The sequence below is a fragment of the Simochromis diagramma genome, unplaced genomic scaffold (assembly GCF_900408965.1).
Source record: "Simochromis diagramma unplaced genomic scaffold, fSimDia1.1 OVJJ01000419.1, whole genome shotgun sequence".
NCBI lineage: Eukaryota > Metazoa > Chordata > Actinopteri > Cichliformes > Cichlidae > Simochromis > Simochromis diagramma.
In genome coordinates, this window is record NW_024387244.1 from 697,426 (window position 1) to 720,020 (window position 22,595).

The 22,595-nt window shown below is 43.8% G+C and overlaps 1 protein-coding gene and 1 pseudogene across 1 annotated transcript in view; one reads left to right on the plus strand and one right to left on the minus strand.

Moving 5' to 3' along the window:
• fbn2b (fibrillin 2b) overlaps nt 1-10,329 on the minus strand; it is a 65,116-nt gene extending 54,787 nt beyond the window's left edge. Inside the window, 2 exon segments of the mRNA XM_040052782.1 lie at nt 6,538-6,853; nt 10,172-10,329. Of these exon segments, the coding sequence (XP_039908716.1) occupies nt 6,538-6,716 (179 nt within the window). The 5' untranslated portion in view covers nt 6,717-6,853; nt 10,172-10,329.
• A 2,100-nt stretch (nt 10,330-12,429) lies between these two features.
• Nucleotides 12,430-22,204, plus strand: LOC120747073 (annotated as a pseudogene).
• The last annotated feature ends 391 nt before the right edge of the window (nt 22,205-22,595 follow it).

Sequence of the window (22,595 nt, forward strand, 5' to 3'; positions counted from 1 at the left end):
CTTAAAGGTTAGCCACAGAGTTTTCCTCAGAGGAAATGGCTAAACCACATCTAGAACCGACTGGGTCTGCTCACACACTCAAGCACACACATAAACATGCCGTCAGGACTGAGGTCTGTTTTACAAGCTAATGAGAGGAGCTCCGTGAATAAAAGCACCTCTTTGTATATTTAAAGGAGGAGCTGTCCAAACGGGCATCGGTCGTCAAAGACTCGTGCAAGCACGAGACACTCAGGTCAGTGTCGGTCAGGGTTCCAGCTGTGTGGCTAAACTACTGTTATCCTCAGTCACCGTCCAGAGCGTATAATGACGAGTGTTTGCGGTCATCCAAGTTGGTCATTTGCTGATGGCATGACTAAGTAGCGACGGACCGCAGCGTGGTGAGTTTGGATGAAGCCTGATCCAGATGCTCATAGTAAAATAATTTGCCACAGGGACAATTTTCTACCCCCAGGATTTAATTTATCGTGTTGTGAAAACAGAAACTTTTTTTTTGGTAAAAGTAGATTACTCAAAGTTTTTTTTAACACCAAACATGAAGCAGTACAAACCAGACTCATAAAATAAGTTGGCAGAGCTGAGAAGTTCTGAGTTCTGGTCCCTAAGTGACTGCTGGATACTACATTTCCCATGATGCAGCTCAACACAGTCCTGCATTACAACAGAAATGTCTTTGCCCCGTTTCTTTCTAAGAACATCAGCTCAAAGGCAGAAATGTCGAATTAAGAAATGCTGAATGGACTCCGGTCACCCAGCACTCTACACTGCTCTCACTTTACATAACACACACGTTCATATTTATAACACACACACACACACACAGTGTTGGCTGTGATGCGTTACAAAGTAACGAGATACTGTAATCACATTACCTGTTTCAATAACTTAATAATGTGACGCATCACTGCACTAAACTCACTGCTTACTTTACAGTTACTGTATGTCGTTACTTGTGCTGGGGAGGCGCTGCAGTTACCTGCGAACCAGGTGGATAGAAAGAAAAAAATCAAACAAAAGTGCGTTTTCGTTTACGTGTGTTTGTTACAGTCGGCTTATTTCGGTTTCTGTGAGAGAAGGTCCATCGATACAGGTCTCGAGGGTGGAAATATGGACGTTATTTCTATTTTTATTGCAAAAACTGACAATGGCGCATCCGCATTATGCTGCAAACACAGCTTAAGCTCTTTGTAAGTATCTGCACAGACAGCATGCTAACACCAAGCTAGCCAAAAACACAGAGTGACGTTTGACTGGGTGCGTGTCCGAGTTTCAGACCAGCTCGGCTTCATGAGACGATGCTAACACCCTCGTATGCAGTGGGAACAGAGGCCTGTTAGCTTAGCTTAGCATTAAGACTCAAAATGAATAAAGCAGCTAGTTTTTCTTGATTGTCGGCTCATTAGTGTCTTTAAAGTTCAATAATTAAATACATTTCATTTTCTTTTTGCTAACTGTGCAGAAATTATTGCCCAAATGTTTAAAAATTACAATTTTCCACTTTGCAAGGAGTCGATGTGCCCGACTGTTTTTGTTTTTTAATCGGAACAGCTGAAAAGATTTTAGATTTTAAAACATTTTATGGGGAAATTAGTTGATTTTAGTGAATAAAAAAAAAAGACAAACCAGTAACAGTCGGGTTGATGTATTTGTAGTTCCAACCCACTAACACCACAGTGCAGCTTTTCCTTGATTAATCCCAAATAAAACTGGAATTTAAGGCGTTGACGCTGATGAACTTAAGTTGCTCCTGTGTGCTTACCCCGCCTCACTGGGCAGCATCTGCAATAATCCTAGTTTTTTACCAGGAAGATGACAGCTGGAGTTTGAGTCTCTGATATATGGAAACACACCTCCAACCACATTCCCAGATGGCACTGCGGGACAACGGGACAGAAAAACAGGTGGGCAGGCAGACGAGAGATATTAATGAAGGTAGAATGAACGGTCAGACAAAGAAAGAAGACAAACACGTAAAAGAACAAAGAAAATTTCTTTAAGGGTGTTTGCAGAAACCAAATTGTGACCTTTGGAGAGAAAGGGTGAAAAGAGCGAAAGGAATGGTGATTAGGAAGAGGAAAGACTGGTTGGTGGGAAAGGAACAGGAGATCAGTGGGAGAGAAAGCAAACAAGTTTATGTTGAGAAGAGGAGGAAGCAGGAGAAGCGGAAAACAGAGATATGAAAACGAAGCAAAGAGCAGCGTGAGCTGCACGGACCCTGAGTGGGGGCTGCATTTCTGCAAACACACAAACCGAAGTTCAGAAATGGACACAGCAAGAATCTAAATGCCAACGCCTAACGAGCGCTCGCGAGCAAAATTGTTTCCTGATCCATTCCTTCACGCGGCACTGACGATTTTCCGCTGACCTGATGTCAATATACAACGAATTACGAGGGCGCGACCCCGAGGTCAGAAGCTCTGGTTTGTTTTCTTTCCTCTTTCTTTCACCTCTTTCCTCTGGGTCAGCGCCTTGTCTCCCGTTGCACAGAGGAGGCTTTACAGGACGAACCAAGAGCGAAATGAAAAACTGCCATAAAAAGGAGTTTAAGCCCCGGGGGGTTCCCCCCAATATTGAAACGCCCTACTGTTCTCACAGCTAAAACTACAACAGATGAACTGTGGCCATGTTGCTGCCTTTGAAGCTAACCCCCGTCCCGTGGATCGCTCATTAACTGCCATTAATAATAACAAAAGGGAAATAGCTGCCACCTCATCCAAAGGAAAGTGAAGAATGAAGGCAAAGTTACAGGGAAGTGGCCCAGAAACCTGGTATGCTGAGAAAATTAGTCACCCTGATCTGCGTTGGCCAGTGCAGAGCAGGCGGACTCACGACGCCGGGCTGACTCATTCAGTTCACGGTGTCTTTGCCCACGTACGCTTGTGATTGTACTGGTCACAGGTTCAGACGCCTCAAACAGCCCGTTTCTCTACAAACGAGTCAATGAGTCTGACGATAAAGAAATGTGAGAAAATGAGCTGCAGACAGATACGAAGCTGACGATGATCGGTAACTTTTTATGAGTCGGCTTTAACAAGCTGGAAAACATAATGTGCAACAGACAAAGGAGGAAAACTCTGGCCCAGCTCGAATGACACGTTTAAGCCCTTAAATATGTGCAAAATGATTCAATGTCTGATGCTTTCAAAGCAGCTGAAGAAAACCATCAAGTTTAAAACCTGGAAAGAAACTCAGGCAAGCGAGAAAATTAAAAACTGAAGAACAGACTGGAATAAAAAAAGGAGGAACTCTGAAGGTGCTAAACGCTGAGCGATCAAAGCGGAGCAGGAACTACAATAAATCTGTTTTATCCTCCAGTCAGAAGGACTGAGGGAGATAAAGTTTTACAGTAACTGTCTGTGTTTGTGGTTTTGTAGGCCCAGCGCGAGTGTTTGTTCTTATTGCTTTGATATAAAAAGAAGCGATTATTTTTCTGTGGGCAGAGATTATTCATGCCATGAAAATTGCTTCTTGTGAAGAAACATGGACTAATTGAACAAAGGTAATTGTAAAACAAATACAGCTACACAAATGTGTTTTCTTTGTGCGTACATATCAGAAGAAGGAAGGAAACTTGTGGCTAAGTCTTTTCACGCAGTCTGACATTAAGCAGGAGCCACACGCCAATCAGCTGTCCCAGATAATCCTGTCAGCTCACTCGCAGCGAGCATAAAATCCCAAAATGGACCCGAATGTGCAGAAAAGAGAAAGGGAAACTCTGTGGCTATATTTTTAAGAGGGACTTTCTTTCCTGTGCTCTGAAAGCACTCACACTCCTGCAGGTCTGAGGTGAAACCGTTTCGATATCCAAAATCGTTCTTTTGTTCTGTTTCAAATCAGGCACATGCCAAGGCAGTCTGTAAATAGAGGACCCCATCCAGGCCATCAGGGTGGTAGTGACATCATCCTGGAAAGTAACTAAATGTAATCCTCTGGTTTGAGGCCGACTGGCTGCCAGTTTGCCAGCATCTCAGCCGGGCGAGGAGCTGCCGAGCAGGGCTAAGTTAAAACGGTGAAAGAAATCATGAAGCAAGACTTTTCAGCCCGAACGTACGAGCAGTCTTACTAAATGATAAAGAAATGATACACTCGTTTGAGTTAGTCAATCACAGATTTAAGTAAAGCAGGTGGGACACGGAGCCGGCCAGCTCGGATTCGATCCCGCCTTCACATGAGGCGGTGCCAGGGTGCGGTGTGCTGCGGGAGCCCATAAATCAGTCAGTCAACATCAAACCCAGCACTGCCGGAGACAGACCAGGGGATCTGGAGCTGTAGCCAGCAAATAAACACTGCACCTCAGCCCAAGGCCAACGTGATGACCATCGTTAGGCTGACGAGCCTGCATCACCCACACGGAGAATCTGTGAACGCCGAGTTACCGACAGCCTGCTGTGATTAGCACCACTCTCATGAATACAGACCCAGTGTGAATGAATTGCCATGAAACTCAACAAACACTGAGCTCGAGCTACAAAAGCCTAACAGCCCAAACTCGTCACCAATGAGATTTCTTCATTTTCGAGGCTTCCGTCCAGAGCTGCTCATGTGCAGATGACTAATTTTACCCGATGTCGGATGAACCGCCGTCGCTTCGGGCCAACGACCCCCAGAGTGTAGCTGAAACTAGATTCGACACTTGGGCTCGTGAGCTTTGGCCAGAGCGCTGCAATACATGGGAGGCACCTTAAAAGAATCATTTCAGTGACAGTTACCAGGCGCACCGAGGCACACGAAGTAATCCAATCAAAATAATCAGAAACCAAGTCCAGCGTTTTGTTAAACAACTCTGGTTCGTGGTACTCGCCGTGGCCCCAAGCCCAGCGTGCGAGCGGACCTTTTTTAGCCTAAACACGCCCGAGTTTCAAAGCAAAGATGCTGTGAGTTCACTTCAGCGCAACTATCGCTGCATGAGCATTTTATTCCTGACACTGTGGGGTTCGCTCAGCAATGTAATGGAAAAAGTCTGCAGGCTTTTGTTACTTGTTCTCATGAAACCACACTCTATTTGATGGTAATAGTGCGCTATTGTGCAAGGCTCTCCTGATTTCGTGCCTCTCTCTCCCCTGCCTGTCACACGAACTGTGACTGTGAATTATTGCTGATCACATGTCCGTGCTTATATTTGTGTCAGGCAGGATAAGTCGTAGGATTGGTAAAGGGGTCGTGCACTTTGGTCTATCTCCTTTAAATATGTCAAGGACAAACACGTGAGTCAGTCTGAGCGACGGGCAGGCCGGCCTATTTGTGGTTCAGCGCTGGACATGTTGTGAGAGAAAACACCGGCTCGGTGACGCCGCCCCGCACTTCTAATAACCCTCAACTCAAAACCTGCAGCTATGCGCTCATAGTTTTCCTCTCTGGTACTCGGCTGTCTTTCATTCCAGCCCCACGTTACTCCTTCAGCTGCTCCGTCACCTGCAACGGTGAAACAAATGCCCTTTTCATACCCCCCGTGGGTGATACGAATACCTCATTTCCTGTGACTTGGCACCGGGGGAACCGTAAGCTGGGACAGATGGGAGACTGATTGGAACAACTGATGCAGACACTGAAGCTGGCTCCAACAAAACACTCTTTGTTTGTCAAGAAGAGGTGAAATACACAACGAAAACTCTGATGCACTGACGTGTGTGTTCCTGATTCATGATGTTTAGGTAACAAAGTGAAAGAGAGTGAAACAGGAGGGCGAGGTGAGCGGCTGCAGCTGCTGACATGATGTTTCTGGATGTTCCCCACACACAAACAAATAAACAGCACTTTAAAAACATTCATAGGTTCAGATGTAAAATGCTTTGGTGTTCAAACTGTGTCATGTTTGGCATTTTTCAAATACTCAGCTAAAGAAATGGGAACAAATATGTGTTTGTCTGGGTGCACGACACAGGCTCGTCGCGTATGTTAGATGCCTTTTTATGCATGAATGATTTAAAGGTCAGCATGAAGTAGTTTAACAGTGAAAAAGACAGTCCTCAGAAAACTGTGAAAAGCAGCCAAAGCCCAAAGAAAAACTTTGAAAGACCTCCAACAAAGAAGAACTACTGCTCGAAAAAGGAAAATATAAAGAAATGAGGAGTGGTTGATGTTACTTGCACAGCACTGCACCTCCCAGCTCACTGAATTTCTCTGTTAAATACTTTAAACACTGACGCCTATAATCTCCTTACATTCCTGAATACCTTTGTATAGCGTAACCAGTACACGTCGGGGTATTTGGGTCATGACTTGTATAGAAAGTTCCACAAAACACAGGAGATTTTATTCTGGCGAGCGATGTCAAATGTCCTGTTTTTGACAAAGCGCTGTAGTATCAGCAGCATGCTCTGGTATAAGGCGAGCTCGGCCTGAGCCCAGGAAGCACAGCAGCTCAAAGACGGCTGCCGGGAAAGCAGAGACGGAGAAACATTCATGGTTTGGATCCTTGTTCAGATACAGAGACAAATGTTGCTACATGAACTTTGGGTTCATTTCAGCCTGCAGTGCCATGTGACTCTGTATTATGTTTGTGATTGGCCATTGACAGTAAAACACACAGATTCTCACCCTCTCAATGTCTCTTGGCCGCGGCGTCGAACCCGCTGCGCCTCCCTCTGGTCCACGGTGCCGGTGAAGCGGCTAGCTTGGTACGGGCCATTCCCAGTTTGACTGCAAGCCACCTGAACCGCCCCGAGGCACATCACCACCCATCCCAGCAGAGCCTGGGTCAGCTTCCCAGATCCCATCGGTCGGCTATACCTCCACCTGAGTCCCTCCTGTGCTGATGCTCACTCCGTGACTCTTCACTTTATGGACCCAGACTGAGCAGCAGGACCTGGACCTGGATCCAGACCAAATCACGGTGTGCACTCCACAGTAAGGGCTAGACAGAGGAAGAAAGGATATTAAAGTTAAGAGACAAGTTAAACACAGACGTTGGTCTAACAGGAAGCACCTTTCCATCAGATTTACTCTGCAGGCCTCTCAGACAGGCCCGTTTCACCAGAATGACCTGAGTTCATTTGAATAAATTAGATTTTTTAACACTGCTAATTACAGAAAAGTTCATCTTAACTATGTTTCACATCAGCTCTGCGACTCCATCACATCATCAGTGTTTTAGTTCAATTCAATGTTATTTTCAAAGCACCAAATCACCATAACAGTCACCTCAAGGTGCTTTAAATTGTAAGGTAAAGACCCCCACGAACAATCGCCCCTATGAGCTACAACCTGACAGCAGTGGGAAGGAAAGCCTCCCTTTAAACAGGAAGCCCTCTTCTGCAGCCGGTTGGGGGGGTGTTTTGGTTAAGCATTGATTCTTCAAGTGGCAGATGTTACATTTATCAGTCCTTTATAGTATCTTTGGCTATTATATCTGTTTCTTTACAGTGTTAGCTAGTTAAACTGCTTCAATGTTTCAAGAAGCCAGCAGTTTCAATTATTTTACATTTTAGCTGTTTTATCTGTTCCTCGTTTGAACTTTCAGACGACATCTTGATCTTACAGTGCTGCTCGTGCAAGCTTCCCTGTCTGGGTCTTCTGAGAGCACCAAAGTTACATCCCAAGAGGTTCACGCCAAGGAAGACAGTAGATTTATGCTTCGAGGATGAAACCTGACAGGTTGAACAGTGGCACTGACACCTGTGCGTCATGTGTAGTTACACTTCGGGGGGAGGTGCATGTCGGGTTACACGGTAGGTTCTGGTGGGCGTGGCGATGGTGTAGAGCTGCTGTTAATCTTAGTGCCGTGTATTAACAGCCTCACATTTACACTCAGGCCTCGCAAAGCTTTGGATGAGGAGAGTTTAACAACACCACTTCAACTTCTCTGCTTCATATCTGAATTTCACACACTCTTAATTTGTAATGTTGTTACAATAAACGATTTTATGGTATCTTATTGATGATGATAACTTTGCTAGTTAATTAATTGAGTTTATATATCGTTAAAGCTCCACGTCTACCCTGTGTAATGAGCAATGAAATAAATGATGCCCATCATAGATTTCTGACCACTGTGAAGAGAACACGATATAGTCCGATGCAAAACACTTTGCATTTCATTTTCTTCTTTTCTTCTTTTCCTTTGTGATGCTGGGCGGTTACAGTAAGACAATAGAAAACATGTGATTTGTGGACACACAAGGAAAGAGAAGAGAGACTTAAATTCTGACTTCTAGCAATCTGTTTTCAGTATACTGCACTTCAAAGCCTTCTCGTAACAAGTTTATCACTCAACAGACACAGAAAACTGCAAAAACTGGGAAATGAGGTCATAAACTGATTAGAGAAACATGCTGTGTGTCAAACATACAGCGATCAGTGTTGTTTACTGGCATTAAAAAGGATAATAAAGATTTTACTCATTAAAATTAAAACAAAGTGAAGGGGGAGGTTATTTTTGCCCTTTGGGACACTGGACCATGAAGAAGCTTTTACACTGCTGTCCCTTAAAGGATAGTGTGTCGTTTACACATTATTATCTTTAACTTTAGCTAAACTTTATTGTTGAGAACATAAATCTAACAGCTACTGAAGCACTTCTGCTGTGATTTCATTCACACACCTACTGGTCCAAATGGCTGCCTTCAGACCAGAGGGAGCTAGAGAGCAGGACTAACGGCGTGCTGGGAGAAAAGCGCAGGAGTTGAGGGTTAGATAGTCGTGTACAGTATCAGATGATCAGTCGGGTCAAAATGCCACATTTCACAACCAGAAAGAAAACTGGTCGTTAACAAAGAACAATTAGCCATTTATTCACTCATACAGTGTTCATCAAGTGATTTATGGAGCCTTGGTTTCTAAATGTAACTGTGCAGCTCAGTCCTGGGGGCGTTAGGCTAAATTCAAATGAAAAATATCTCGACTCCAGCGGCATTAGACAGCCGTGAGGCTCATTCTTTACCTCCTCACAGACTACGGGTTTAACGGGGAACTCTGGGCCCCCTGTGATATACAACCTCAGCAAACCCAGTGTCCAACCGCATCACATAGCTGGGCTGGACACGGAATACAGGAGAAATATGGCCTCATCCTTAATGGAAGAGGAGAGATGGATGAGCCGTGAACTCAGTCAAGTATGCAGAGCTCAGACACGGGGAGAGGTGCTGGCAAAACCCGGCAGGAAGAGATGGATGTTGAGGAAAAAAGAAATGTGAATATAATTGTCCACTCTTATACTATAATTCACATTTTCCGTTTCTTTAAGGCAAAAAAACCGGAGCGCGTCCAAACATGAATCTGGCACAACTTTTACGCGACGTCCTTTTTTAATCATCGCTTTTTGTTCTAAACACCGATTCAAATAAAAATCCCTCGAAAACCAAAATGTTGCGCTCCCTGCAGCTGAGTGTGGAGGCGGGATCAGAGCCGAACAAAAGAAATGCATGATCAATTACGGAGAGCGAGCTCTGCCGAGCACTTCTCCAAGTGTGCTGTCAAAATAAAGCAGGTAAAGCATCCGTCAGGATTATCGTTTAATCGTCGGACCGCTGGTGCAAAACATGCCCTTTAACACAAAATGAGCCTATTTGCTTAGAGATAAACATCACACCAAGCACAGTTTACACTCTCTTCCACCTAAACAGTTAATAATTACTTAAGGTGCAACATTACAAGTACATTTAAGCCTGCTGTTAATCCACTACAGAGAAGCACCGATAATTTGGAGCAGGCTGTGCACAAGTGTGTCTGGTTCAGTCCCCAACTCTTAAAAAGTGCAAACCAGCCATTCAAGACATCTGCTGCAAGCTGACCAAAAAAAGCACATAAGAGTTTCCACGATAGTGACGCGCTGAAAACACATCTGCACGCCACCACGACTTTATGAATGGAGAAAAAACGCAACATCAACTCCTACTAGTTGAAACACAACAGATGGAAAAATAGGTGAGTGCGCTCTTCATTCCGCTATACTCTGCTAGAAACTTAAGACCACACTAAAACTCAAACAAGGCGAGCAATGCACTATCTGCAAAACGCGACGAGCCCGTTTTAACACCAAAAAGCCGGTTAGAGAGAAAAGTGCAGCATCCGCGCTTCATCCGTTAACATTCTTAGATTTTTTCATCTACCTTTGTGCATCTTCAGATGGCAGCCATGCATATAAAGAGATCATCTCCGTGAAACAACGGGCTGCTGAAAGAATAGTCAGAGCCATTGATAAGCAAATTTTAGTGTTCTCAAGAGGTACTAATACCTTGCAGCAGTTGGAGTGCCTTGGCGTCGAGGAGCCCCGTCGGAATTCGAGACAGGATATGTGCCCCCGAATGGAATATTGAACTATAGCCTTGTGAGAAAAAGAGAAAAGTTAGGGAATTGCCCTGTTTGGGAGAGGGGAGGGGACACAGAGTGAGGCAGACACTGGGCGAGAGGGGGGTAGTAACGGACTGCAGGACAAACCCACATTCCTCAAGACTCCTAGAGTTGTTATAACAGGGGCCAAGTAGCTAAACCTCCACACTGTGGCTGACATAGCTCCACTATCATCGCCGAGCACAAAACTCCCCTTCAGGCTAAACCAAGTGATGAGATAAGAGTTCCTCAAAGGAAATATTCTTGGATGCCGAACGAATCGCAACATCAGGAGTGGAGACAGAGGCAAAACTGCCAAATGGTTTCTAATGATGTTCGTGATCAGAGCTTAAAATACTGGGATTAGGTCGTTGTAGATATAAAGTTTTAAAAAATCCAACAGCCTCACACGAGGCTCTGATCACAGACAATTCATTTTTCATTTACATCTAAGTATAAAGCAAGAGTTTCAAGTGTGCACTTGCTGTTCAAACAGATTTATCTGTTTACTGCCTGCGCCTGCCGGTGACTGACACATCCTTTATTGCCACAAGTGTTGGTAGGAAGTTAGCATTCATGTTTGGTTATATTGGTTAGGACAGCTGAGGAGGTCTCAGAGCTGAACTGGTTCAGGGCAGTTCTACAAAGGAGACTTTTTTAAAACAAAGTCTCATGAAAATGAAGATTCAGCTTGGCTTAAACACAGCAGTCAGTTGCATTTTCATAGCTAATTCACTGCTAAGGGGAAAGGTGGGATTGCAGTTGCACTGTCAGTGAGCTCAGGCCAGTGTCCGACCAATTTGCCTGCATGTGCAAAGATAATAAAGGAAGCTGTGCTTGAGTTTAAAAAAATCTTCTTTAGGTTCCTCAAAAACGTTTTGGATGAGCGGAGAAACGTCGCCACGAACCAGCTGCCTTCTTCTTAAGCAGCTGAGACGACGTGTCCCAGATGACTGAGAACCAACTTTTTTACCAACTTTTAAACTTTTGTCACTTTTGACGTGCAGATAAAAACGATGGCAGTGAAGAGTTACGGCTTTCATGGTGCATTACGGCACCTCCGAGTCATCTGACTATCCTAACCCTGACCCTAGTTTGGAGAGCTATCAGAGTTAAAAGAAGCACCGTGTGGTTTAATGGAACCACTAATGTTTCTGAATACTCAGGGTATGAATGCTCCTTTGCCACGTGACCACTAAGCCCTCCAATGACCTCAAACTCTTTGGAGGAGAACGAGCCGATTGGGTATTTACAGGGGACACTTTGTCTGGTTGTTCGCACATCGGTTTGGTATGCGTCATAAATAGTATTTTTACACAACACCTGGTACCTGGAAATGCTTTTTATTTCCCTAAACATCCTCCACTCGAAGCCTGACAAAGGAGCTTTGTGGTAACATCTTCGGCCCGTTTTCGAGGAGAACATTAACAAAGCTGGATAATTACGACCATGTGCGCGATCCTTTTTTGTCTCTGCAGGACACGGCATGATCTAAATTTGCCAAACTGAATGCTGGCGGCGAGGATTTCCGGAGAAGAGATGATGTAAAACCACTTGTGATTATCACGGGATGTATTTAAGTTTTATTGTTACTTATTTCCACATCGTGTTCACTGATAGACTTTGTGTGCTCTTGGCACCAAACGCCTGACACAACAATGAAAGTATTAAGCCATATTCCCTTAAATAGGATCTCAGCGTTGCCGTTTTCTCTCCTTGGAGGCTGAAATAGACACGCAAACTTCCACATAGTTGCTTCACACTGTTGGACATGGCAGGATGTTCTAGTTGGGAACATGCAGCATGCTGTGGGACCAGCTTTTGACATGCAGCAGAGTTACCCAGGATGATTTGCAGTGTGCTGCACAAGCTCTTTCTAGTTTCACAGTCTCACACTGACACAATGATAGACTGGGACGACTAGAAACAAAGAGCCTCAAGGAGCATTAAGCTCATTGTGTGTGTGTGTGTGTGTGTGTGTGTGTGTGTGTGTGTGTCTCCACCCTCTAAACAGGACCACATTTTGCCGAGCATTGATCTGGCTATAGTGAAAACACACCACTGTCTGGAGTGCATTGTACTTTTGGAGCCCAGGGACATACTTTTACTGCCCCCCCTCTCTGCACTTGCTCTCTGTCATTTTCCACACGTACATTTGTACACATGTGTAAACACGCCCTCACGCAGGCCTACCATGTGTCGACCAAAGGTAACAATGCACGGCTGGAGGAGCAGTGAATGGAATGGCCAACGAATGGTGTGCACTGATTTTTCTAGTCGAGGACGATGTTCAGCTCAACACTTGCACATTACAAGATAAGAAGGTAAAAGAAGCTTTCAGGTTTATTATTACTCCTCGAAAAATGGTCCCTGTGAGACTCGTGGTCAGCGTTGTGGTGACAATAGAAAGCCATTTGTTTCACATGGACCAGACTACATCATCCGTCTGGCTCAGAACCAGCAGGAATGTGGGAGATCGGCCGCTGGTGTAGAGTGGAGCTCGGGGTTCCTCTTGTAGCTGACACGATATGAGAGATGACAAGCCAGTACAGGAACCAGATGATGTTTGAAAGTCCTCACATGAACATCCCTCTGCTCACGACACGCACACATAAAGCTCGTGCACGCTTCAGTTCCCACACCTCACAGAGTCCATGTCTATGTCGGCTTTGATCATCACTCACAGACTCAGCAGTGTCTCTATGACTGTGTAAACTCAAAGGAATTACTTTCACCTGCACTTGTGTACTAGCTGAATTCTCTCCCAGTGCTAAAAGAAAGAACCATTAGAGACCACCAGTGCGTGATGGAGGCTTTTAGATCATCTTTAATCCCAGCCAGGAGAGCCGTTACCGAGCCAAATCACTTTCCTCTCATTCAGAATTAGTCTGTACTGCACTGCTGCCCATAGAGGTAAACTGGTGCACACGCAGGACGAGTGATCTTACCAAAGCTATGTATTATTACTCTGGGTAACTAACAGTTAACATTCACAAAGTTTAAATTCCCATTATCATCTAAAACATATTAGTTCAGAGGTTCCTGCAGGCACAGTGCACACACAGTGAACAAGCATGTTTGCCTTGTATTTGCATGTTTGTGACACTTCTAGGTTTCAAACCATCAAACTAATATTAATATTTGACATAAATAACCCGAATAAATACAAAAATGCATTTTTAAAATGATGACTTTATTTATTAAAGAGAAACAAAACTATCCAAACCTACCTGGCTCTGTGTGGAAAAGTAATTGACCCCCCCAAACCTAATAGCTGGTTGTGCCACTCTTGGCAGCAAGAACTACAATCAAGTGTTTGCTGGCAACGAGTCTTTCACATCACTGTGGAGGAATTTTGGCCCCACTCTGTTTCGCAGAGCTGTTTTAATTCAGCCACTCTGGAGGCTTTTCCAGCATGAATGTCCTGTTAGAGGTCCTACTGAAGTCTGCACTGTGACTAGTCCACTCCATAACCTTCATTTTCTTCTTTTAAGCCGTTCACAGATGAACTTGTCTGTGTATTTCACATCGCTGTCCTCCTGTATAACCCAAGTGCTCTTCAGAACACAAACGTATGGCTCATAATAACATCTGATGATTTGAAACATGTCAGAATAGGAAGAAAAGAAGAAAAACAGACTTTTATGAGCTGTTTGCTCCTCTTCTAACCTCTCAGTTGGCACATCCTCGATACCTTTCCTCGACTCATCCTAGTCCTCTTATCTAGGATATGAGTGCGGGACTTCAAGACTTCAAGGCAACAGGTATTTAAGTAAAGGAGATGCTCTTGCTACAGAGCTGTAATTTTAAAGCATCAGTTTAAAAGGTTGTTCGTGGCAGAGCTGCTGCAGTTTTTTATGATTCCTATCAATTAAACTTTAAGGTGTTCATTTGTATTCAAATTAATTGAGGCATATACGTCACAGGTGAGGAGACCTCTCCAAAGGGAGTACCTGTCCACCAACAGGCCTGTTCTCATCTCTGTCTGTGCCTATTATGGTGCCTACTGTGTGCCGAGAGCGATTTCTGGGTCACAGAAGGAATGAGAGAGGAGCGACGTTAGAAGACCTCCTGGAGACCCAGTTGAATTTGCTTCAGGCCGATGTTCAGCTCAGTGTTGAGAGTTAGAACTAAGCTGCCAGCAGACCACTTTCAGAGCACGGGGTAACACTAGGACGATGAATACTAACCTTAATATAGTGTTTGCACATGTGCCATACATGATGAGACGGAATAAGTGTTTATGCATCCTGTGTCTTCAATAAAGACACAGGATGCAGGATCGTGACCGCTCTGATTGCTCTTTCCGAGTTTAATCACGATTACTGGAAAGTCAAAGTCCTCACATAGAGAAAGAATTTCAGAACTTGTTTGAGTGCATCGCTGACTGTCACACTTTGCATTATGTTCATATGGAGACATCACAGCGGTCATAGCAGAGCGGTGACCCTGGGGGGACGGGAGCATGGAGATGTGTGTATCTGTGTGCACACGTGATATATGTTTGTGTGTTAGGGTGGGGCTGAGGCTTTTTAAGGATGATGTCTGGGTTAAAAGGTTGGTGTCATCATGATCTTGGGGTTTGTGGTTTCCCAGCAGGGGAACTTGCGGTCCCACTTGTGGTTTTTTCTCTGGCTGGGTAAAAATATGATTATTGCACGACACACACAGAAAGACACACAAACTCATTCAGAATTTGACAGACACGCAGTCTTACTGCATCTCACATTTTTTTCCTCTTACCTCTTCTTCCGCCGTTCTTTCTTCCATCGTTTGCTCACGAGGCAAGCCTCACTCGCCTCGTCTCACCTGGAGCGTTGCTTTTCTCGGCTCTGCCTCGCGCAGCTGTGTTGCCCCAGTGATGCAGTGGGAGAGGAATGTCAAACTTCAAAGTATTACACGGGCAGAGACAAAAGATGTCAGTGTTCGGGTGGGGGGATGCGAATACGTGATCTAATAAAAGAGCACAGAAACACATTGGTCCGTTTAGACAAGGTTAGGCTACAGAGGAGGAGGAGGAGGGAAGACCTGCTTCACATGTCCCCACCCTGCTTTGTGTGCGAACCAGGAGCGGAAAGAGGCGGGTATACACGTGATGCTGCTCCCAAGTGACAGAGCACACTGCAAGCCTCCAAAGCCTGCTTGGCCATGGTAAAACGACTCTTCAAGAATACAGCGGGGCTAGAAATAAAGAAAGGCTGTTGTGTATGAGACAGATGGAGCGTGGAAGAATTTGGTTTCAAGGGGTCCACGGAGTAAAACCTTTTGGATAAGAGCAGTGAAATTCCACAATCCCTGTAACTGCAAAAGGCAGAGGTTGCAAACGTGAAAGAAAGAAATGTAAAGAGAAGAGAAGCAAAGAGAGAACTGGAGCAAGAGTCCACGAGAGCGGAAAGAATCCTCAGACTGCTTGCTAACAGTTTGAGGGGCTAATGGCTTTCAGATGTGTGCAACTCCTTTTGTATTTTCAAAGGAGCATAAAACATTCCCTCTCAGAGGAATCCAAACAACGGCTGGAATCCACAAAACTCACAACAGCCGTTACAACAAAATGTTTATCTCATGTTCGCTCACGTTTCAAGCATTATATGCCTCACGGCCTCAGACAGGCCTGTATTTTTCAAAAACCATCTTTCATTTTTGAGTTTCGCCATGTTCTGTAATGTTGGGTTTCTCTCTCTCTGAGAGCGCTGTAATGGGTGCGAGGAGCTGGGCGGGGGTAGTGTTCTCCCTATTTCCTGTTCAAACCTTGGGGGAACGAGACTTGGATGATGTGAGGTCATTTCTTGTTCCAACTGTAAAGTTGGCTGCAAAAGGGGGAGGCAGCCGAGCGCTGGAGTTTCCCTGACCAGCCTCGTGCACATCATGGCTTCATGGAGATGCATATGCATTTTAGCCTCAAAAATGAAAGAGACCAAGCTTTCTAAGAACGCGCAGCATAAGCAGCTTAACTCAGGTTAAAATCAAATTGGGAAACTTTGTGAAAATACGCACATTTACTTTCAAGTTAAGTTACAAGCTACGTCTCCAAAAGTTGATTCTGTTCATCTGGACGTAGCGTTTTGTGGGAGAAGAAGTCACTTGGATGAGTGATGAAACGTTTCTCATTTACTTACCTGGATGATTGAGAATGCATCAAGACGTTACAAGCTAGACACTGCTGGCTGTTAAATATGAGGCTACAGTTAGCAACATGTTAGCTTAGCTTAGAAGACAAACTAAAAAAAAAGGAAATATGGGGAAAACTTGTCACTGACTTCATGTTTTGAAGCTTTGGACGTTTGCACCACTGCAGTTTTGTTTTTTTGGATCTTTCATTGACCACATGTGGAAATAAGACAGTGGAATGCTATGCTATCAGCTAACACTGGCTAGCTTGGTTAGCAAGCTGCATCCATAGACTGAATGGGAGTGTCATACATCTGCTAATTAGTTTTGAAATTTAAGAGAAACAAAAGCCAAATTTTACTCTACAAAAGAAGTCGACCATAGACTTGTTAGATGACCCGTTTGGAGACAAATAAAATTATTGCATTGAACATGTGATCTTGTTGCACTTGCTTCAAAGACCGATGATCACTGTAGCCTTCAAAGTGACTGTGGTTTGTGCAAAATGCAATCTGTTTGTAATAATGCAGCGGTTAACTGTGATAAAAGTCACAGAAATGTTGCTGTCTAAATACAAAAGAAATTCACTGAATTTCACATAAATTTCTTATAGTCACAGTCCAGTCATAAATTCCTCCACAAATTGCCAAATAGTTGCTGCAGGATTTAATTGCAAAATGACACAGACAACCTTGTTTTTATATAAGGGTATAATCAGATCGGGAGATTTCTTGTAGTATATTTTACTGTATACAGCGCTATTTGTACATAATACAAAGTACTTTCCTAATTCTCCATTTTTGGCAGTTTTTCTTCTTTTTTCTATTTTTAATTTTAATTTATCTCTAATTCTAATTCTATCTGACTCTTGTGCTGCTGTAATGTTAATAAAGTCCACATTTGTTAAATTTGCAAAGAGACCAGTTGCAGCTGTTGTCAAAGATGGACCCCAGTTGTTTGGAGACAGTTTGCCTCTCATCAGTCAACCCGTCCACTCACCTTGCAGTCAAATGTGATACCCCAGAAACTGAGGTTGTTGCATTTGCTGATCTCATACATGAGAATTTGACTGATCCTCTCATCTAACTTCAACCTCCATCAAACAGACGCAACCTTACTGCAGGACAGACATTCATAGATCCCAGTCACTGGATGGAGATTCTCATATTTAGATGTGAAAATACTCATTTCAGTGTTCTCATACAAACCACATGTTGTCCACACTACTGTGTAGATTCATGATTTTCTTTTTGGTGTTTAAGCATTTGCTGTTTAAAGTTTCCTACATCTACTGCCTCAGATTCAGGACTTGATGTAACCAGTTTTACTGTAAAACTATTCAAAGTGAATAGTTTTTTAATAAAAGCTTCCAAGACTTTTCCTCCAGCCCAGCCTCTGCGGTCAGTATAGAGCATTTCATATTGAGGTGTGGTCCTCCCAAATGATTTATGCCACCGAGTTAAAAAGGAAAATGGTGAAAAATGAACGTTAGCCCTTCTCCCCCTCTCGCCGGCTGTTGGATTGGGGGAAGGGCTGCAGCGGCGTGCTAGGAAATGGAGTCTGGGTTCTGAAAGCATGTGTCGAGTAGAACCTCAGTATAATAGATTTGATATGTAATCCTCCCCGCTTCTTAAAATGTTTGCACTTTAGCATGTCATAAACTTGTCATCTCGATTCGGCGGAGCAGTAATTTGCACATGCAGATAGAAATGTGCTGAAGTCTTACATTATAAAAGACTTAAATACCTGTTGAAGTTTAGAAAAAGCTGTGCTCATTGTAATTCACATGACTTTATGACAACATTGTTTTACACGTGCTGGTTCTTCAACCCTGATGTTGTAATTCTGCTTTTTTTGTTTTTTGCTGTGAACTTTGCTCTACATCCTTCTGTACTTCTTCACCCCCAAAAACGATTTTACACAACATGATTGCATTAAATGCTCCTGACAAGAATCTATAGCAGTAAAAATAAAAATTAAACAAATTATGCAAAGATTGTCATTTACAAAACAGTGAGTCGTGCCCCGCTGTAACATGTTGTTACTCTAAAGCGTTGGTGGATTGTTGTGACGTCCAAACTGTTCGCATTAACAAAACAGACAGATGTATTGGCTTTTGGAGGAAGATTTGGAGAAAGCAGGATTGATGGCAGCTGAAGGTCTAAAGCAAAGAAGAAGCAGTCCACATGTGACAGTAGACAGCTACAACATGCAGATACCTACAGTCTACCAATGCATTACTGCGCTGAACACTTCAGGATCATAGAGGAAGCCTGTGTTGTTTTAGTGGCTGCCTAGCATGCTAGCTTCACTCCTGCAGAAGAACCGAGCCTTCTGATTAGCAGACAAACGGAGCTGCAGCCCCCCCAAACACACAGCACATGTAATTTAGTATCAGTCTGCTTTATCTCACGTTTTTCTGCACACAATAACACATGTGTACATTTGTCCATGTGTTTGTCTCGTAGTATATGTGCACAAACACACACACACACATATACATGCATACCTTAGAAGGCTAAGTGTGTGTTCTGGTCAATTTATGGGTTGGAAAAGCCACAAAAATCCTTTTATGAGTGTGAAACCCCCGTGAACTCTTTACTCCAGAGAGCAGGTGTACTGGACAAATGGGAGAACAGGATGTCCAGGAAGAACCAGCCTCCTACATGGCAGGGAGCGCTTGGAAACTCCTCTTAAAAGCTACCTGTCTGTCAGCATTCCTTCCATCCAGCCGGACCTTCTGTTATCTCGCGGTTGTGTCTTGTTTTTGGAAAATGTTTTAACGTGAGTCACAGAGCTGAAGACAAAGGAGCAGTGGGACAGATCTTTATTGTACGCCTGAAAGAAACTAACAAAAACAATAAAGAATGGGGTGTGGGTACGGGCACCGAGGACTGTGCTAACAATAAGAGAAAGAAAAGCATATACAGTATACGTTCTGATACAACAATCCGACAAAATGCCTCTCTTATCCTCTTTATGGGAAACTGAAGGCCTGACCCTAAATTGACACAAGCAAATCCTGTTGTACCCCGTGACCGTCTGCGAAACATTTGTTTAGGGTCAAACTTTCATTACTGTAAGACATGTGAGGCCCTCTAAAGCTGCGTATCAATGGACCACCCAAGCACAAACCAAATAAAGGGGTTGGGTTGGGGGGGTGAGATCTAAAGAGGTGATGAGTTGATTTTCACACTCAAAAACTTCTAATTTAGACAAATGGTTGTGACACATAATGTGTTTGCATGAACTTTGTGTGAACACAAGACTACATGGGCAAATTGTTAGTAATGGCTCCGCCGTGTAGGGTTTACACGTTCACCTAACAGGGAAAAGATCCAGGGGTTATCCCAGGAGGAGGCACAAATCCCTTCAGTGTTGCCTCAGGAAGAGCATCCGCTGAAAAATCTGCCAAATCCAACATGCAGAGCTACCCACTGTCATGACCCTGTTGTGAATATGCGAGCGACCCAAAGTCGCTTAGCTTGGGCTTAAAGCATCAGGTGACCAGCTGTGTTTACTACATCTGAGAGTACTTCCCATCTCTCTCATCTGCCGATGCTTTGCTAATGTACACAGTGTTTTGGAAGCTAGTTAGCTCACTTTCTAATTTCTGCACCTTCATTCGGGGATTAGTGGTGTTGCTTCACAGCAGCGGGAGATGGGGGATTGATTTTCTTCCTCTTTGTTCTTTGGTCAGTCCAGATCACATACTGTCGTCTTACGTCACATACCTGCTGCTCAGTGTATGGCTTTTTGTCTGCTGATGTGGTACCAGCTACTACCGCCTACTGGGAAACCCTAAAAACAGAGTCAAGCTGAGCTGAGCCGAATAGATACCAGTGGAAACTGAAATGGTCGAGCTCACGAGAAGGTTGTTAAAATTGCAAAGAAGGAGAAATTTTGGATGAGAAAGATCAAGGTGCTTTCTTACTGTTAGTGTTTTACTAAAAAGGTTACTCCAGAAAGTTACTGCACTTTTTTTAAAAAGAAAAACGGGACATTTTCTTCAGATTAACAAAGGAAAGTGCAGATAACGAGCTGCCAGTGCTTTTCTGTACTTTCTTTTTTTCATTTCTTAGTCAAGGCCCAAAGAGCCAAGCTGAAGGTTTCAGACACCACAGCATTTCTTTATAATGTGGAAACACTGAGACATATCGTTGAAATTACACTTAATCTTCTAAGGACATCTCAGGGATTAAATGTGGAGTTAAACGAGGTGGGAAACACTTTAGAGGCTTCTAACAGTAGTTTCACTTGTCTGGCCCACGTAGGATCAAACTGGGCTGTATGTGGTCCACGATGTTCTCAAAGTACATTTTGACATTTTGTGCGTTACGCTAAAATGTACATTCACAAGTATGCATTACATTTGAAATCCCACTTTTGAATACATAACGGGGAAAAACGTTACATTAAAGCGCTGTAGGCCTGGACCAAAATCCACAATAATACACCCACATCGTTAAGAGTGTTCATGACTCAATGTTGTGACAGAGTTTTTATAAACCAAAGAAAGAGCTCTGTTTATCCACCAGTTGTTTTTTGTGGTCTTTCACTGAGGCTGAGCTGGTCAGTTTGTTTCTTCTTTTGAAGATTGTCATGTTGTTGTTGTCTCTCTATTTTGGTCTTTTACCTCCACATCAGCATCAACATCTCTTTGGACCTCATGTTGAGAGTGAACAGCTACTAGGTGCAAGTTCGATACTTGGGATCAACTCTGAAAACCAGGAACTATGTACAAAAAAATTGGAAATATAAATATTTGCATGTGTGTGCAAAGTCCAGTTTAGTGTCTTAAACCAGGTAAGGGTGAAGCCTAGCAGCTACAACAAAAATGAGCTATGCAGAACAGCTTTTAATAATAATATAATAATATAATAATATAATATATAATAATATGTATTATGATGATCATTTCCTTTTGCCACACTAACACACAAACATAATGACATACGTCTGCTGTAAAGGTTGAGTTGCTCTTGGAGACACCCTCAAGTGGCCATTCAATGAACTGCAACTCTGTGGTGGCATTTCTTTAATTTAATAATGAAGTAATTTATCTATTTATTTATTTTAGCATGTGCTCCTCAGACTCTGGGATCGATCCAGATCGACGGGCAGGAGTTAAAGAAGACCACCCAAATACCTCGGGTCCCTGGTCCCGGTGGATGGCGAGACGCTTCCAGATGTGCGCTCACGAATCAACGCAGCATGGCTAAATAGCACGAATCCACCAGCATCCTGTGTGATAAGAGGATGCCTGAACACCTCAAAGCTAAGATCCAGAAGACAGTCATATGGCCGGTGGCCCTGTATGGAGCAGAACGCTGGCCAGCCACCACGAAACACGAGCAGATCCTCAATGCTGTGGAAAAGAAGACAGTCAGGTGGATGGTGGGCTTCACCCTCCTGGATCGTGTGACGAATGAAGCTGTTTGAAAACGACTCGGAGTTGCCCCAATCACAAAGAAGATGAGGGAAGTGCGCCTATGGTGGTATGGGCACGTCATGGACACGTATGCGCAGTGAGGAGAATTCAGTGTCAAGAACAGCCCTCTGACTCGACCCTGGAGGCCGCCGACCGTGAGGAAGACCAAATGAAGGATGGATGCAATCACCGAGTGGATCTTGCCCCAGAGTACACCCAAGATCGATCCAAATGGAGAAGAAAGAGCCACGCAGCGGACCCCATGCTGGGAAGACGCTAGGAAAGACAGACCTATATACTTACCGCATTTTTCGGACCATAAGGCGCACCAGATTATAAGGCACATTAAAACAGTAAGATAAGTCAGACTTTACTCAACTCATTCTTCTTGCTTCCTCCACTTCTGTACCGTTGATTTATGAATGTTGAATTCTCTCCAGCTGCTCTATTCCCATGTTGTTGCAGTATATTAATGACTAACCTCGTATTGTGGATGGATTATCTCAGTTGTTCTCCTGACTGAAGTTTGGTCCGTTTACAGCATCCTGCCATGCGACTGCATTTGTCCCTGACCATCAGGAACCCTCACGTTAACTTTTATCCAGGGGAAAAAAGTTAGCGTTCATCCTCCAGCTTCACTGTGTTTATGCTATGCTAATATAGCTGTGTAGCTAGCGATCACATAGCAAATCATTACATACCAGCTAGCCCAACTTCAGTAACCCTACAAACGTCACTGCTGTTTAGTTTTCTGTCTTCATTTATGTTGGAAGTGATAGCAGAGCTGTAC